Consider the following 17,227-nt stretch of genomic DNA (forward strand, 5'->3'; position numbering starts at 1 on the left):
AGTGTTATAGAAACAAATAGAACAACTAATATAGCTGAGATTTAAGGGGTGCTTTCAAAGACAACCTCTTGTTGAAATGTCAACAAGACATTTAAGCTGAGATCTAAGTAACTTGTAGGCAGTGCTCCCTTCAGCAGTACACACACTGAGTGACTAGTAGGCCTTAGCTTAGTGAAGAAGTGGACAGAGGGGAGTAGTTTGTGCAAAGGTACTGAGATAAGAAGGATCACAGTGCAAGTCCTGTGTTCTTTCATGTTTATTTTGCCGAGAAGAAATTTAAGTATATGGTGTGTTTTCAATAATGATGTAATATGGTCTACATTACATTCCTTTAAAAAATTTATCCTGCTTTCTACCTATGAGTCTGTCTGTATTTTGCTTATTAGTTCAGTTTGTTCACTAGATTCCACATGTGAGTGAAATCATATGGTATTTGTCTTTCTCTGACTGGCTTATTTCACTTAGCATAATGTTCTCCAAGTACATCCATACCATTGCAAAGGGTAAAATTTTCTTCTTTTTTATGACTGAGTAGTATTCCATTGTGTAAGTGCCCCGTGGTTGTTTTATCCATTCATCTACTGATGGACACTTGGGCTGCTTCCTTATCTTGGCTATTGTAAATAACACTGCAAGGAACATAGGGGTGCTTGTGTTCTTTCGAATTAGTATAGAGAGCAGGATGACAGCTAAGGGGGAAGAGTAGGGAATGGAGGGATGGAGGAAAAAGGAAAAAGGACTCACAGACATGGACAACAGTGTGGTGATTGTGGTAGGGAGGAGGATATAATGGGACTAAATGGTAATGGAAAAAATACAATAAAAAAAACTGTGCTATTCTAAAGGGTAAAAAAATATATATAAAATAAAATAAGTAAAATTCATGTCCCTAAGAAATTTATCATATAACCCTAACTGAATGAATTTTTATTTTGAAAACTACTCTAAAAAAAATCACTGTAAATAGTCAAGTATTAGATCTTCAAACAATTTTGGGAATTTATATAGAAGTCCCATTCCTATATAGAAATTTGTCATTTTATGATATATAACATATAGTATATTATGCATTTACACCACATATCTATATTTAATACATATTTATGGATTTATACTATATTATACATTTATATTGTTTATATAACCTGTATCATATATTTATACTATGACATATAGATATATAGTATAAACACATGATATATAATAGATTTATATACAAATCCCCTGGATAACATTTTGTCTTCTCATTATTGCTTTTAGGCACCCATCAGTGAGAGGGCCTGTCAGGTTCCAGGCATCCTCCTCTGCTCTTTACTTTTCTATCAATTCTCTGATCTGTGTTATGTTGGCTGTTTGACATCAGTGGAAAAGATATGCGCAAGATATATTAAATTGGTCTTTCTTTCTCAGCCCTGGCTAGTGTGGCTCAGTTGGTTGGAGCGTTGTCCTATAACTGAAAGATTGCGGGTTTGATTCCCAGTCCGGGCACATTCCTAGGTTGTGGGTTCAATCCCCAGTCTGGGAGCATACAATTGATGCTTCTCTTTCACATTAATGTTTCTCTTTCCCCCTTTCTCCCTCCTTCTCTAAAAGCAATGAAAAAAAATGTCCTCAGGTGAGGATAGAAAAAAATTGTTCTTTTTTTCAAAAAAAATATCCTTTTTTGGTAATTCTGTAACAAATATTTTTATTTCTCAAATATATAAGTGTTTATGAAGAGTGCTATATCAGCTAAGGTTTTTGGTTACAGCAGAGAAATAACTGTGGCTAGCTTCAGCAGAAAAGGAATTTAATTGGTAGTTAAAGAATCCAAAGGAAGACTGCAGAATCAGGCTTGGAAAATGGACAAAAACCTAAGGAAGCTAGGTGGCAAGAAAGACCAGCCAGTCATGCTTTGCGAACACGTGTTAGGGCTTACACTGCTATTACTGCCTGTTTAAACAATTTTCTTACTGATAGTATATTTGAGGTGCCAGCTGGAGTTCAAAGTCGAGGGTGTAGGAGTGGCTTGGCTAAAGCCTTGTGTTGGCTGCCACAAGGGATCTTCCTTTGGTTTCCCATTTTTGGTCTCTCACCAAGACTCACATAATAAGGGATTTTCCCCAAATAAGAAGGGGTTTTGGACTTAGGAAGACCCCTTAAAAAGAGAGACAGTTTTTCCTTCATAATTACTCATTAAAATATATTTCTAAGCAATTCTGGGTGGTGACAGGTAGCTGTATGTTTCTTGAAATATAGGTGAAATTGTTGAAGGTGTATCAACATTTTGAAAGACATATGATTGTTTCTGTTTCTCAAAGTGTGGACACACTAGCCAGGGCTGAGAAAGAAAGACCAATTTTAATGTATCTTGTGCATATCTTCCCCACTGATATCAAAGAGCCAACATAACACAGATCTGAGAATTGACAGAAAAGTAAAGAGCAGAGGATCCCTGGAATCTAACAGGCCCTCTCACTGATGGGTGTCTGCATAAAAAGGAACCACATACCAAACCTGATCAGCACTCAGAAGAGGCCTGCACAGCGGGCCTTACAAACTCAGAGACTGAAGTAACCACATAGAATAGTCTGAAATTAAAACTTCCTAATTAAAAGTGAGTCATGGTGGGTGGTCATGTCCTAGGCCTGTGTCTTCCTTGACAAAGGTCAATTTTTACCTTAACTAATTAAGACTGTCTATTGTCTTTTTACATCTAAGACAACATCCCTTTGGACTGTCAGAGTAATTTCCTTTTCCAGACCCCTCAGAGCACCATCTCCCACCAGAGTCCAAGACCCATGGGGCTCGTCTTGCTATCTTGTTGTCCAGATCATCTCTGTGTGCTGTAAATATTAATTGTTAACTATCCTATACCTGCCAATATAAAATAAGTATTTGTCTCTTCATTTTACTCTTTATCCAGTCTCAGAGGTTTCCCCTCTTTGTTTTCTCCCACCTCCCTAATCTACCACCAGTGGATGTCACGTAACCCTCTTTACATCTCCTCTTTTGATTGTAATGTATAAAATAAGCTGCAAAACTGCCATTCTCTGGAGCGTTTTCTCAGTCATTGACAACTTCCCGGCAGTTGTCATCAGTTTTGCTTAAATACACTCATAAAAATTCTCCATAGGCTTGGACATTCCTTACATCAACAAAAAGGTTGTGGTACTTTTTTAGAGGAAAATGATTTTGATTCTTTTTGAAGTAAAACTATCTTAGATATTCCTAAATTGTATAGTATAGGCATGACTTAAAAAGATAAGATTATGTATTTTCCTAAGAAAAAGACTCACAGAAAGTAAAGGTGAATGCCAGATATACACATATATTTTTTTTTCAGCATACTCTTTGATAGATAGAAACATTTTATATTTAAAAATGTGTCCAAAATATTGCTATAATTTATAAGAATAGATGAAACCAAAATGCACAGTAAACACACATATCCGAATTGCTTCAAAACATCTCAATGAGAAACAAAGTTGTTAAAATCAAATTTGAGACCAGAGCTAATTCAGTTATGAAGTATTTGCATTCTGACAAGTTTCCCTTAGCTTATAATTTTTTCATAGTTCATTCCATGAATTACAGCCTTTTTATAAAACAAGATGACATGTAAGAACCTTTTTCCTGGATATATATGTGCTATAAGATTCGCATTAAAAAATTTGGGAAAATGTTCAATATATACGCGGATGCTTTTGACTCATAGGATACTGACTTCAGAATAATGTTAATGTCTCCATTATAACTGCAAATTTTAATACAGAATATAGATCAAGTACAGACAGATAACTTAGAAATGTTTTCATTGTCACAGCAGAATAGTTATAAATATCAAATCTTCTACAAGTTGCCCCAACCTACAAATGCATGAACGTACGTTGCAATGGACAACAGAAAGTCATTTCCCTATTACAGAATTCTTATCATTTCATCATAACAGTTAAACTTGTTCTGAATTTTCATATCCTCTTTTTCCAGGACTTCAGATGTTTTGATGTTTTAAAGAATTCATCTCTTCAACTTTCTGTAATGAGAAAATTAGAGTTTTATAAACTTAGGCTATTGTTTCCCAGTGATTAAGAGTTGACATGTAAAAACATTAAGCAAGCAAGAAAAACTAATTATAACCAAAGACCCCTTATAAAAACAATTCACACAAAATCATAGAATCTTTCTACAGTTGTCTGTTTTTTTCAAAAGGTCTGTCTTGGATTAAACATTATAAAATGGAAGTAATCCAGGAACCTACCTTTATGATAATACTTGCTTGCTTCGATCGGGGGTTTAGGCATCTCTGTCCTTTTTGTGCTTTCAGGGTGACACTGTTAAGGGAAGATCCAAATAGTCTTAAATTTTGGATGGTAAAACATAAACAAACAAACAAAAAAACCCCAAATGCCTCCACCATTGTCATCATTAGCAAGTCCCTTACTTACATCACTTCTATTTTGTTACAGTAGTTACTTGGGTAAATTACAGAGACTTTCTCAATATTTGCCACTTTAACTGCCTTTACTCCAGGGCCTATGCAAAGACAACGTCCTCCTTTGAACATTGGGAAACCTAAAACAGATCACAACAGCAGTTACTAATGGGTCTGATTGCAACAGATGTCTATGGTTTATAATCCTGGTGATGAACGTGAGCCAAGTTTTTATGAAGGACAAAGATGGTAATTTGCCAAATACCACATGACACTGCTGGTGCTGGAAAAGCTTAAGATGTTCATGATTTTCTCTTTAAATACGTAAGCAAACCATTAAAGAATAGAGGACAGCATGAAAGAAGTTGTTGGAGATCAAGCTTATTTGCCTCTTGCTTTTAATGCTCAAGACTTTCTAGGAAGCTAGTAACTTTATCTCAAAAAAATCTTTTTAATAGACATTTAAAACTATTGCTAAAAGATCTTGCCAGACTTTGTAGCCAAATTAAAAAGAAAAAGAACAAAATTCCATGATTATCTCTAGTACCTCAGACATTTCTTACATTCTCCGTCAAAGCCATAGTAACTTCTAATTTGTGAAGTCAAATGAAAATGTAATGGAAGAAAAGACATTTGCAGAATGAGAAAAGCAGTTTATAGGCTGAGAAGTAAAAAGTACCATGTACCTTGAGCAACTGTAGCACAGAGTATCACAGCCAAGACTATAGCCATGCCGTTCACATTCATGTCTGTTGCTGCTGCTTCAGCTTTGATACTCTTCTGGGAGGGAGTAGAAGTGCTGAGCATGGTAGCAAATTCCTATTTGGCATATATAGGGCATTTTATACACCAGGAATTTCCCTCCTTGAGTCATGCTCCTTTCTTGCTTCAAAGAGTTTCTCTTTTGGCCCTTCCTATTTATTACAGTGCCAAAAGCAATATTAATGTCAAAGCCCTTTTTACTATAAAAAGTAAACACCCAGATAGGAACCAACCTTTCCTAAGATAGCATTTCCTAGAAATGTGTTTCTGGGCAGTAGAATTCTGATCACCATTCATTCTTTCATTCAGGAAGATTATCTCCCTATTTTCAGTCCTTTTATCCTCTATCCTTCACATAACTATACAAAAGAGCATTCTTAAGAAACCCAATTTTTATCACTTTACTTTTGCTTTTAAGTCCAAATTCATATCATTTATATAAATCCTTCATTATTTCACATCGAATGACTTATTTAATATTATTTATATTTTTGCCAACTATACTTGGATATCTAAAAAAGTCTTCGTATATATTCTGAATTTATATCCATTTCTTTTTGCATATTTAACAGTTTCTATTTTATATATATATTGTAGCATTATCATTTAGCATAAAAAGTTGTATGAATTGTGGATTTTTAAAAAACAATCCTCTTTTCTCATAAAATCTTTTTATGTCTTGGGTTGTATTTTGCTGTAACCCCTGTTTTGTTTTTATTTTTACCTTTTTCTCTTAAACTTTCTGAATCTATTTGTTTTCAATGTGTCACTTGTAGATACTTAAAAAATCGTATCCAAGGGATTTTTTTAATGGCTAAAATGTATTTACTGTATAATTGGTAATCTGAACTATTTTAAAATGCTTTTTTGCTATTTCTTTTCTGTCTCTGTGTTTTCCTTGGTTTCTTCCAAACTTTAAATATATTTTCTTTAACATTTTTCTTGTGTGATTTGAAAGAAATACATAGTTTTACATTTTGCTAGTAATATTTTAAACATTTTATGCATAAACTAGGACTGGACTGATATTCTATGTCATACTGTTTTAAATAGGCATAATTCAAATTTTCACAAAACATGAACTAACTCTCTTCCTTTTGCCTTCATGTATAAATTACTATTTAGCTGGGTAGCAAAGTCGTGGTTCACAATGAACTCCTTCAGAATTCTGTGTATATTGTTTTATTGTTGTGCAATTGTAGTACATAATATTGCAAAAATGTTAGAAATTAGTCCCCTCCCACTCCTGCCCCTTTAGATATACACACACATGTTACACCTAACCATTTCCATATCAGACTATGCCAGGTTTGTAATTTTTCTGTATGTCAGGATGTATTTCTAAATATTCTAGGAGGAAAGAGGGGAGAAGACAGGGAGAAGAAAGAACACTTCTGTTCCTGTGAGGAAGACCACCCAGTAGTCTGTAGTGAGGGTGCTGCAGCTGCTTGTGTTTGAGCTCAGAAGACGGGGATATTCCTACCCATAGGGATGCAGTCTGTCTGCTTTTCCTTACAGCTGAATTGCAGTTGGGTTTCTGAGGAAGGCTTATTTAGTTCTTCACTTCAAGTCCTCAGGTAATAGATACAAAATTGTGCAGAGTTGGGAGAGGGATTGGTTTGTACCTCATTTTCCTGAATGATACAAAAAGTGAGGATAATTAGGCCCTGGCAGGTGCTAGTATGGATGGATCTTCTCTCCTTCCTTAACATTCTCCCTTTCTGCTGCCTCTCCCAGTGTCCCTGCCTTAAAATTTATTGGAAAGCACCACCCTTTCCTGCAGTAATTTGCTCATTCATTCACTTAACAAATATTTATTTTAGGTGTCTCTCATATGCCTGGCATTTTTCAGTATTGATGATAGAGCAGTGAACAAAACCAACCAAGTTCCTTTTTGTGTCTCACAGACTTTACAGCTTTCTAACTAGCTCATTGTAGTAGATAGTCTGCTTGATTCCTGCTGTTTCTGTAGATGTGTGTTTTCAGAACTATGACTTGCTCTGGAGTAAGTACTTTCTAATATCACATGAGGAGAATTAATTTCTTCCATAATATTCCTTTATCTAGTAAGCTTGAGGGATCCCTCTTCTTTCTATTCATATAATATGGTTCCTCTAGTTTTCTCTCCTTCCTTGAATCCTTTTCTTTCTTTAAGTTGTGATATCTTCATGAAGCCTTCTTCACTACATAGTGATTTCTCCTCCTCCTGGCTTTATAGCATTTACTGTCGTATACAGCTTTATCCTGTAGAAAATATAATGTGAGCCACATATTTAATTTTATTTTTAAGTATATTTTATTGACTATGCTATTAGACTTGTTCCATTTTTCTTCCCTTTATCCTCCTCTGCCCTGCGACACCCCCCCGACCCTCCAGCATTCCCTCCCCGCTTAGTTCATGTCCATGGGTCATACATATAAGTTCTTTGGCTTCTCCATTTCCTATACTACTCTTAACATCCCCCTGTCTATTTTGTACCTACCAATTACACTTCTTATTCCCTGTACCTTTCCTCCATTCTCCCCCCACCCCATACCCGCTGATAACCCTCCTTGTGATCTCTATTTCTGTAATTCTTTCTGTTCTTGTTCTAGTTGTTGGCTTACTTTGTTTCTGTTTTTGATTTTTAGGTTCAGTTTTGATAGTTGTGAGTTTTTTGCCATTTTGCTGTTCAGAATTTTGATCTTCCTTCTTTTTCTTAGATAAGTCCCTTTGACCTTTCATATAATAAGAGCTTGGTGATTATGAACTCCTTATCAGGGACACTTTATCTGCCCTTCAATTCGAAATGATAGCTTTGCTGGGTAGAGTAATCTTGGATGTAGGTCCTTGCTTTTCATGATTTGAATACTTCTTTCCAGCCCCTTCTTGCCTGTAAGGTTTCTTTTGAGAAATCACCTCTTAGTCTTATGAGAACACCTTTATAGGTAACTCTCTCCTTTTCTCTTGCTGCTTTTAAGGTTCTCTCCTTATCTTTAATCTTGGATAATGTAATTACGATGTATGTTGGTGTGGCCCTCTTTGGGTCCAACTTCTTTGGAACTCTCTGAGCTTCCTGGACTTGCATGTCTATTTCCTTCGCCAGATTGGGGAAGTTTTCCTTCATCATTTTTCAAATAAGTTTTCAATATCTGCTCTTCCTGTTTTCCTTCTGGCACCCCTATGATTCAGATGTTGGAACATTTAAAGTTGTCTCAGAGGTTCCTAAGCCTCTCCTTATTTTTTTTTTTTGAATTCTTGTTTCTTCGTTCTGTTCTGGTTGAATGTTTTTTTCTGCCTTCTGTTCCAAATCTTTGATATGAGTCCCTGTTTCCTTCCCTTCACTGTTGGTTCCCTGTATATTTTTCTTTATATCACTTTGCATAGCCGTCACTTCTTTCTTCATTTTGTAGCCATACTCAATCATTTCTGTGAGCATCCTGATTACCAGTGTATTGAACTCTACATCTGATGGGTTGGCTATCTCCTCATCACTTAGTTCTTTTTCTGGAGTTTTGATCTGTTCTTTCATTTGGGTCATATTTCTTTGTCTCGGCATACCTGTTACATTGTAAGGGACAGAGCCTTAGGTATTCTCCAGGGTGGGGCAACCCACTTTGATGCTTTGTGGTACTGTATATGAGGAAAGGGTCAGGGAGGGAACAATGCCACTTGCTTGGCTCTCATCCCACTTTCCGTCACTTCCCCTGCTACCCACAAGTGATTTGTACCCTTCTTGTGCTGATGCCTGTGTGGGTGGGCTTGTGTATGTTCTAGAACCCTGTGGGCCCCTCCAATGGTACTCTCCTGTGAGACGGGCAGTTTCTTCTGCCGCTGCAACCCCACAGGTCTTTACAACCAGAGGTTTCGAAGCTTTCCTTCCTGGTGCTAGAACCCTGGGTTGCGCAGTCTGTCTTGCCCCCCAGTGGTTCCTCCCAGTTTATCCGCATGCGAATGTGGGACCACCCACTCCGCCAGCTGCTGCCTCACCTACCCCAGTCCTCCAACCACTGCCTTGCCTCGTGTCCTCTCCTCCCCAGCTTCCCATCTCCACCCCTCCTACCAGTCTGGATGAATGTTTCTTCTTTAACTCCTTGGTTGTCAGACTTCCGTGCAGTTCAATTTTCTGGCAGTTCTGGTTGTTTATTGTTTTTAAATTGGTTGTTATCCTTCCTTTGGTTGTGCGGGCAAGTCAAGGGTATCTACCTATGCCTCCATCTTGATTGGAAACCCCACATATTTGATTTTAAATATTCTGGTAGTCATGTTTAAAAGGTAAAAAGAATTTAATAATTTATTTTACTTAACCCAAAACATGAAAAAATTACCATTTCAGTATGTAAGCAATATAAGAATATTATGTGATATTTTTTTCAGTACTGTCTTTAGATTGCACAAGCAACACTTCAAATGCTCAGTAGCCATGTGGTTATGGTTACCATAGTGGATAGTGAGGTATAGTTATTCATTTGACATTGAACATATTATACTGCTTTGATACTTAATTTTAAATAAAGATGGAGAGGAGAGATACTCTGCTTTTTGTTTTGTTTTAGAAACTTTTCTACGTCTCCCTATTCCTTTTGTTCTTTCTCTGTTCACTAAATCATTTTATCTCATTGCTCTTTTTCTTTTATTAAGCAGGAAAAAGAATAAAAACTACATTCTCTGTCTTTTTAGAGAGTATGCCTGTTTTCTTGTTTTTGGAATTGGACTGTTTTAGGTTCACCCACTCAAACAAGTTTCCCCTTGAAGTTGAAGGAGAATGCCAGGAAACTAATCTTGTTTTTGTAATTAATCATCAAAGACCCTTCCAGCTTAAAAAACGCCATTATAATCTGTGATGCATCTGAAGTTTTAGTTATGATCTCAAATTACCCAATTAATGTAGACTTTTCAAATGTTTTCAAGTGTTTAAAAATGTTTTCAAGTAGGAAGAGATTAAAGCAAAACATTTAAAATTTTAATTCTCAACCCACCATTCACTAAGTCTTTGAAAAAATATATTGACTACAAAAATAAAAAGTAATATCTAGGATGCTTTGTCCAGGCAAATTAGTGAAAAGTAGGTTAGAAATGGAAACAATTGGGCTGGTCAAAATTTCTTCTACAAGCACTTAGTTGTCTTTAACTTCATTCTAAACAATTTTGTTAGGTTGTATTGTGACAGCTGTAACAGTATACATTTTTTAAAAAACTTATCAAAATTGGTGAATTTTTGTGTAGCCCTTTAATATTGAAGATGAAAGAGAAATACACATTTTCAGCACATTATCCTTTATTATTTCAGGAAAGATAAAAATGCAGCTGAAATGCAAAAAATTTTGTAGTATTTGGAGAAGGTACTATGAGTGATCAAATGTGTCAGAAATGGTTTGCGAAGTTTCATGCCAGAAATTTCTTGCTGGACAATGCTCCACGGTTGGGTAGACCAGTTGAAGTTGATAGCAATCAAACTGAGACATTAACTGAAAATAATCAACGTTATACCATGCAGGAGATAGCCAACATACTCAAAATACCCAAATCAATAATTTAATTGGTGAAAATGAAACATGTGCCTTTTATTTTATGGAAAAAAGTAAACAGACTTTCTGCTAACACAATAATGTACCTATTTATTATCAGTTAGAACTTTGTGACTTTTTGGACTTCTGCTCAAGGTGGAGGTGTAGGTAAATACAGCTTGCCTCCTCGCACAACCATTACAACTAAACTAAAAAACAAAAGTAATCCAGAATCGTCAACAAATTGAGCTGTGTAGAGGCCTGACAACCAAGGAATTAAAGAAGCCACATTCATCCAGATGGGTAGAAGGGGCAGAGATGGGGAGACATGGGACCAGTGGTCCCACTCCCAGGTGTGGCAGTTAAAAATTGGAGGGATACCTTGGGAGTGAGGGATCCTAGCCCCACACTACACCACCCAACCCAGGGTTCCAGTGCCAGAAAGATAAGTCCCTATAACTTCTGGCTGTAAAAACCAGTTGGGGTGATAGAAAAACAGCAGGATTCTCAGAAGCCTCCTCTTAAAGGGACTTGCAACAGATTAGGACTCACACAGACTCACTCCCTCTGGGCTCCAGCATCAGGCCAGCAGCTGGAAGGGAACGAATGGCATATGGGGAGAAATTGAAGTGTCTATCATCAGGGTAAGTGCTGGGGGACAGCTTCTTCCTGAACAAAATTCTAGAAGCCAGGTAGTGGCATTGTCCCTGCTCTCAATCTTCCCCCACACAGAGCCACAGAGTGGCAACACCAAAGCTGAGACTCCATCAATTTGGTTCACATGGGTTGTCCTGCCCTGGTGATTACTTAGGGCTCTGCCCCATCCAACTTACCACTGTGCTTTTCTACAATAGGCCACACTACTAAGACGGAGTCAAAGAAGCTCTACCTAGTATGTAGAAACAAACACAGGGGGGCTGCCAAAATGAGGAGACAAAGAAATATGGCTCAAAGAAAGAACAGAACAAAACTCCAGAAAAAGAACTAAACAAAATGGACATTGGCAATCTATCAGGTGCAGAGTTCAAAACAGTGGTTATTAAGATGCTCAAGGAACTCATTGGGTACTTCAACAAAAAAAAGATGCAGGCAGAAATGAAGGTTATGCTAAGTGAAATAAAGAAAAGTCTACAGGGAACCAGCAGTGGAGTGGATGAAGGTGAGAATCATATCAATGATTTGGAACATAAGGAAAAAATAAGCATTCAAACAGAACAACAAGAATCCAAAAAACAAGAATAGGCTAAGGAGCCTATGGGACAACTTCAAACGTACGAACATTGGAATCATAGGGGTGCTGGAAGGAGAAGAGAAATAGCAAGAAATTGAAAACTTACTTGAAAAAGTAGTGAAAGAAAACTTCCCTAATTTGGTGAGGGAAATAGACATGCAAGTCCAAGAGGTACAGAGACTCCCAAACAAGATGGACACAAAGAGGACCACACCAGACACATCATAATTAAAATGCCAAAGGTTAAAGATGAGAGAATCTTAAAAGCAGTAAGAGAGTAACTTAAAAGGGTGTTCCCATAAGACTGTCAGCTGATTTTTCAAAAGAAACTTTGCCGGCTAGAAGGGACTGGCAAGAAGTCTTCAAAGTGATGATAAGCAAGGGCCTACAACCTAAATTATTCTACGCAGCAAAGCTATCATTTAGAATTGAAGAGCAGATAAAGTGGTTCCCAGACAAGGTAAAGCTAAACAAGTTCATCATCACCAAGCCCTTATTATATGAAAGTTTGAAGGGACTTATCTAAGAAAAAGAAGAAAAAACTATATGAACATTTCAATGGCAATAAAGTCACAACTATCAACAATTGAATCCAAACAAGTTTACTAAGCAAAGAAGCAGAATAGAAACAGAATCGTAGATATGAAGATCATTTGGAGGGTAATCATTTGGGAGGAGGAAGGGAGGGAAAAGGTACAGGGAATAGGAAGCATAATTGGTAGGTACAAAAAAGACAGGGGGAGGTTAAGAATAGTGTAGGAAATGGAGAAGCCAAAGAACTTTTATGCACAACCCATGGACATAAACTAAGGGGAGGGATTTCCAGAGGGAATGGGGGATACATAGTGAAGGGGGACAAAAGAAAAATTGGGACAACTGTAATAGCATAATCAAAATATATTTTCAAAAAACAATTATATAACAATCCTGTTGTTATAGTATTTATATAAGGCAGATGACTCACATGTGGGGAAGAGGTTGTCATACATGTGGTTGGAACCTAAAATAATGTGAATACTCTGAACAGATTGAGATAGAATCCTTAACTCTTAAAAGTAATATAGTACCTGATGCTCTTTCATAAAGGGATTAAGACATTTCGGGAGCTGCCAGTGGAAATTTTCACAAACCCTTAATGGAATACTGCCTCTGTGGTTTTCTCACAACATTATTTAAATACTCTTCCCCCAAATCAGACAAATCCTGCAGGATATATCCAAGACAGCCATTAGGCACTGGGCAAGGCTGTGTTTTTTCAAAATACTTGGAAAAAGTTATAAAAATAATTTTAAAATTATTAAGGCATTAATTAATGTGCACATTTCATTACTATACAAAAGCATTCTGAAGAGAAACTGAATTTTGAATAAGGATGTTTCTGAGTCTATACTTGATCTGATTCTGGGACTTTAATATAAGAAGATATCTACCCTTGTCTCAGGGAGAGGGACCAGCGGTTCCCACCCATGGTGCTTCAAGTGGTCCCACGCCTGGATGTCATAGCTGTGGCTTTTCCCACCACACCTCTCCCTGCAGCTCATGGGAGAGTGCTGACTTGAGGACTCAAGGCTTCTACTTATTGCTAAGGAAGCAAAGGAGGGAAAGGGCACTGTCTCGCCTGGCCTGTGCCAGGAAATAGGAAACAACTGCAGCCTTTCTTCCCAGCTTTGCTTTCTGTTTCAAGACTGTAGTCTGTATCTTTGAGTCATACAAAACATTCATGAAATGAAAGCAAACATTTTATGAATGTTTTGTATGACTCAAAGAACAGTAAGAAACAAGTCTGTTTGCATGAGTAAGAAGGGTAGAATTTTTGGTAAAATTTTAAAACTTTGTGTGTTAAAATTTAGAACACAGAAGAAGAAACTATTGAGTCTGTTACCTTGTTGAATAGTTTAACCCTGTTTTCAATGCCCTCTATACTACTCTTCACAGAACATTTGCTGCCATTTGCATGTATTTGAGCCGGAGCAGTGGGTTGTACAAAACAATTTCAACATCACCATGAACTTCAGACAAATCTTTTTACTAACAACAAAGGCAGCTCTGTGCATGGCCTTAAGTTGTTCCCCTGGGAAATGACTGTCATCGACAACTGCCAAGTCAATGTGGATGTTAATGTTAATTTTCCCAGTTGGGAAACAACATGCCTATTGTTAGGGGATAAAAACATGTGAGAGATTAGCAATGAGCAACTTTATGAACTAATTGACGGAAGCTGGGTTCAATATGGAGAGGGAAAATTGTGCCGTAGCGTCACTTATCATTAGTTTATTACCTCTACTGCTCAGAAGCTGGAAGAGGGGAGAAGAGAGATCTGGCTGATATTATTTCAGGGCTAGTTAGAAAGAGAGTAATGCGCAAAAGGATCTTGCTTGGAAAGATGTGTCCTGCATGTGACTATTAGAGGAGCTATGTATGTAAGATATGAAGCTGCATTGAATTTATTTGTGTGCTTTTTAATAGGGTAAGTAAAATATCCATTTATATGGAACATTTCAGTATACGTGGTTTGCCCGTATGAACCAAAGTTTGCATTAAATGTAATGTATTATTTATTTATTTATTTTTATTGTTGTTCAAGCACAGTTGTCTCCATTTTCCTGCCACCACTTTGCCCTGCTGCACCCATGTACACCTCCCGCCCTCAATCCTTCCCTGCTTTGGCTTTGTCCATGGGTCCTTTATGCACATTCCTTGATGACCCTTACCCTTGTTTCCCCTGTTACCTCTCTTCCCCCTCCCCTCTGGTTACTGTCAGTCTGTTCTTTATTTCCATGTCTCTGATTATATTTTGCTTGCTTGTTTGTTTTGTTGATTAGGTTCCACTTATAGGTGAAATCATATGGTATTTGTCTTTCACTGCCTGGCTTATTTCACTTAGCATAATGCTCTCCAGTTCCATCCATGCTGTCCTGAAGGGTAGGAGCTCCTTTCTTTCTGCTGCATAGTATTCCATTGTATAAATGTTCCACAGTTTTTTGATGGAACAAATAAATAAATTCCATTCATTTACTGATGGGCACTTAGGTTGCTTCCAGCACTTGGCTATTGTAAATTGTGCTGCTGTGAACATTGGGGTGCATAGGTTCTTTTGAATTGGTATTTCAGGGATCTTAGGGATATAATCCCAGCAGTGGAATTGCAGGGTCAAAAGGCAGTTCCATTTTTAGTTTTCTGAGGAAATTCCATACAGTTTTCCACAGTGGCTGCACCAGTCTGCATTCCCACCAACAGTGCACTAGGGTTTCCTTTTCTCCACATCCTGACCAGTACTTGTTGTTTGTTGATTTGTTTATGATGGCCATTCTGACTGGTGTGAAGTGGTATCTCACTGTGGTTTTAATTTACATTTGTCTGATGGCTAGTGATGCTGAGCATCTTTTCATATGTCTCTCGGCCCTCTTTATGTCCTCCTTGGAGAAGTGTCTGTTCAGGTCCTTTGCCCACTTTTAAATTGGATTGTTTATCTTCCTGGAGTGGAGTCATGTGGATTCTTTATATATTTTGGAGATCAAACCCTTGTCCAAGGTATCATTGGCAAATATATTTTCCCATGCAATTGGCTCCCTTTTCATTTTGCTGATGTTTTCTTTAGCCATGCAGAAGCTTTTTGTTTTGATGAGGTCCCATTTGTTTATTCTTTCCTTTATGTCCCTTGCTCTAGGGGTCATATTGTTGAAAATATTGCTGTGTGGAATATCTGAGATTTTCCTGTCTATATTTTCCTCTAGGACTTTTATGATATCACAACTTATATTTAAGTCTTTTGTCCATCTTGTGTTTATTTTTGTGTATGGTGTAAGTTGGGGATCGAGTTTCATTGTTTTGCATGTATCTGTCCAGATCTCCCAACACCATTTGTTGAAGAGGCTATTTTTACTCCATTTTACCTTCTGCCCCCTTTGTCAAATATGAATTGACCATAGAGACATGGGTTTATTTCTGGGCTCTCAGTTCTGTTCCATTGATATATGTGCCTGTTTTTATACCAGTACCAGACTGTTTTGATTACAGTGGCCTTGTAGTATAGTTTGATATCAGTATTGTGATCTCTCCTACTTTGTTCTTCTTTCTCAAAATTGCTGAGGCTATTCAGGGTCATTTATGGTTCCATGTAAATTTTTGAAATGTTTGTTCTATGTCTGTGAAATACAACATTGGTATTTTAATAGGGATTACATTAAATCTGTAGATTGGTTTGGGTAGTATGGACATTTTGGTGACATTTTGGACATTGTTTTGGGTGTTAATGGAATTCTAGTCCATGAACATGGTATATGCTTCCATTTATTTGTGTCTTCTCTAATTTCTTTCTTTAGTGTTGTGTAGTTTTCTGAGTATAAGTCTTTTACCTTCTTGGTTAGGTTTATTCCTAGGTACTTTATTTGTCTTGTTGCTATAGCAAATGGGATTTTTTTCCCTGATTTCTGTTTCTGATATTTCATTGTTGGTATACCAAAAATGCCTTCGATTTCTGAATATTGATTTTGTATCCCGCTGCTTTGCCAAATTCACTTATCAGGTCAAGTAGGTTTTTGGTGGAGGCTATAGGGTATTCTATGTACACTATTACGTTATCTGCAAACTTCCTCCTTTCCAATTTGGATGCCTTTTATTTCTTTTTCTTGTCTGATCACTGTGGCTAGGACTTCTAATACTATGTTGAATAGCAGTGGTGAAAGCGGACATCCTTGTCTTGTTCCTGATCTTAGTGGGCAAGCTTTTAGTTTTTGCCCCTTGAGTATGATGTTGGCTGTAGGTTTTTCATATATGGCCTTTATTATGTTGAGGTATGCTTCCCCTGTTACCACTTTGCTGAGTGTTTTTATCATAAATGGGTGCTGCACCTTATCAAATGCTTTTTTCCGCATCTATTGATATGATCATGTGATTTTTGTCTTTCCTTTTGTTTATGTGATGTATTATGTTTATTGATTGACAAATATTGTACCATCCTTGCATCCCTGGGATGAATCCCAGTTGATCATGGTGTTTGATCTTTTTAAGGTGTTGTTGGATGTAGTTTGTCAATATTTTGTTAAGGATTTTAGCATCTATGTTCATCAACAATATTGGCCTATAGTTTTCTTTATTGTGTCTTTATCTGACTTTGGGATCAAGATGATGCTGGCCTCTTAAAAAGAGTTTGGGAGTCTTCCCTCTTCTCTGATTTTTTGGAATAGTCTGAGAAGGATAAGGGTTAGCTCTTCCTTAAATGTTTTGTAAAATTCTCCTTTGAAACCATCTGGTCCAGGGCTTTTGTGTGCCAGGATTTTTTTAATTACTGCTTCAATTTCACTAGCTGTTACCAGTCTGTTCAGGCTTTCTGC

At 37.1% G+C, this 17,227-nt stretch overlaps 2 protein-coding genes across 2 annotated transcripts in view; one reads left to right on the forward strand and one right to left on the reverse strand.

The window, feature by feature from the left end:
- ART3 (ADP-ribosyltransferase 3 (inactive)) overlaps positions 1 to 17,227 on the forward strand; it is a 117,452-nt gene that overhangs the window by 40,410 nt on the left and 59,815 nt on the right. The gene's annotated exons all lie outside the window — the stretch shown is intronic.
- Positions 3,298 to 5,221, reverse strand: CXCL11 (C-X-C motif chemokine ligand 11). The gene is made up of 4 exons (XM_024577210.3): positions 5,101 to 5,221; positions 4,428 to 4,554; positions 4,241 to 4,313; positions 3,298 to 4,015 (listed from the first exon to the last, which is right to left on the reverse strand). Exons 1-4 carry the CDS (start codon positions 5,219 to 5,221, stop codon positions 3,974 to 3,976), a joined length of 363 nt encoding a protein of 120 aa, XP_024432978.3. The 3' UTR covers positions 3,298 to 3,973.

The sequence above is a fragment of the Desmodus rotundus genome, chromosome 4, assembly GCF_022682495.2.
Source record: "Desmodus rotundus isolate HL8 chromosome 4, HLdesRot8A.1, whole genome shotgun sequence".
Classification (NCBI taxonomy): Eukaryota; Metazoa; Chordata; class Mammalia; order Chiroptera; family Phyllostomidae; genus Desmodus; species Desmodus rotundus.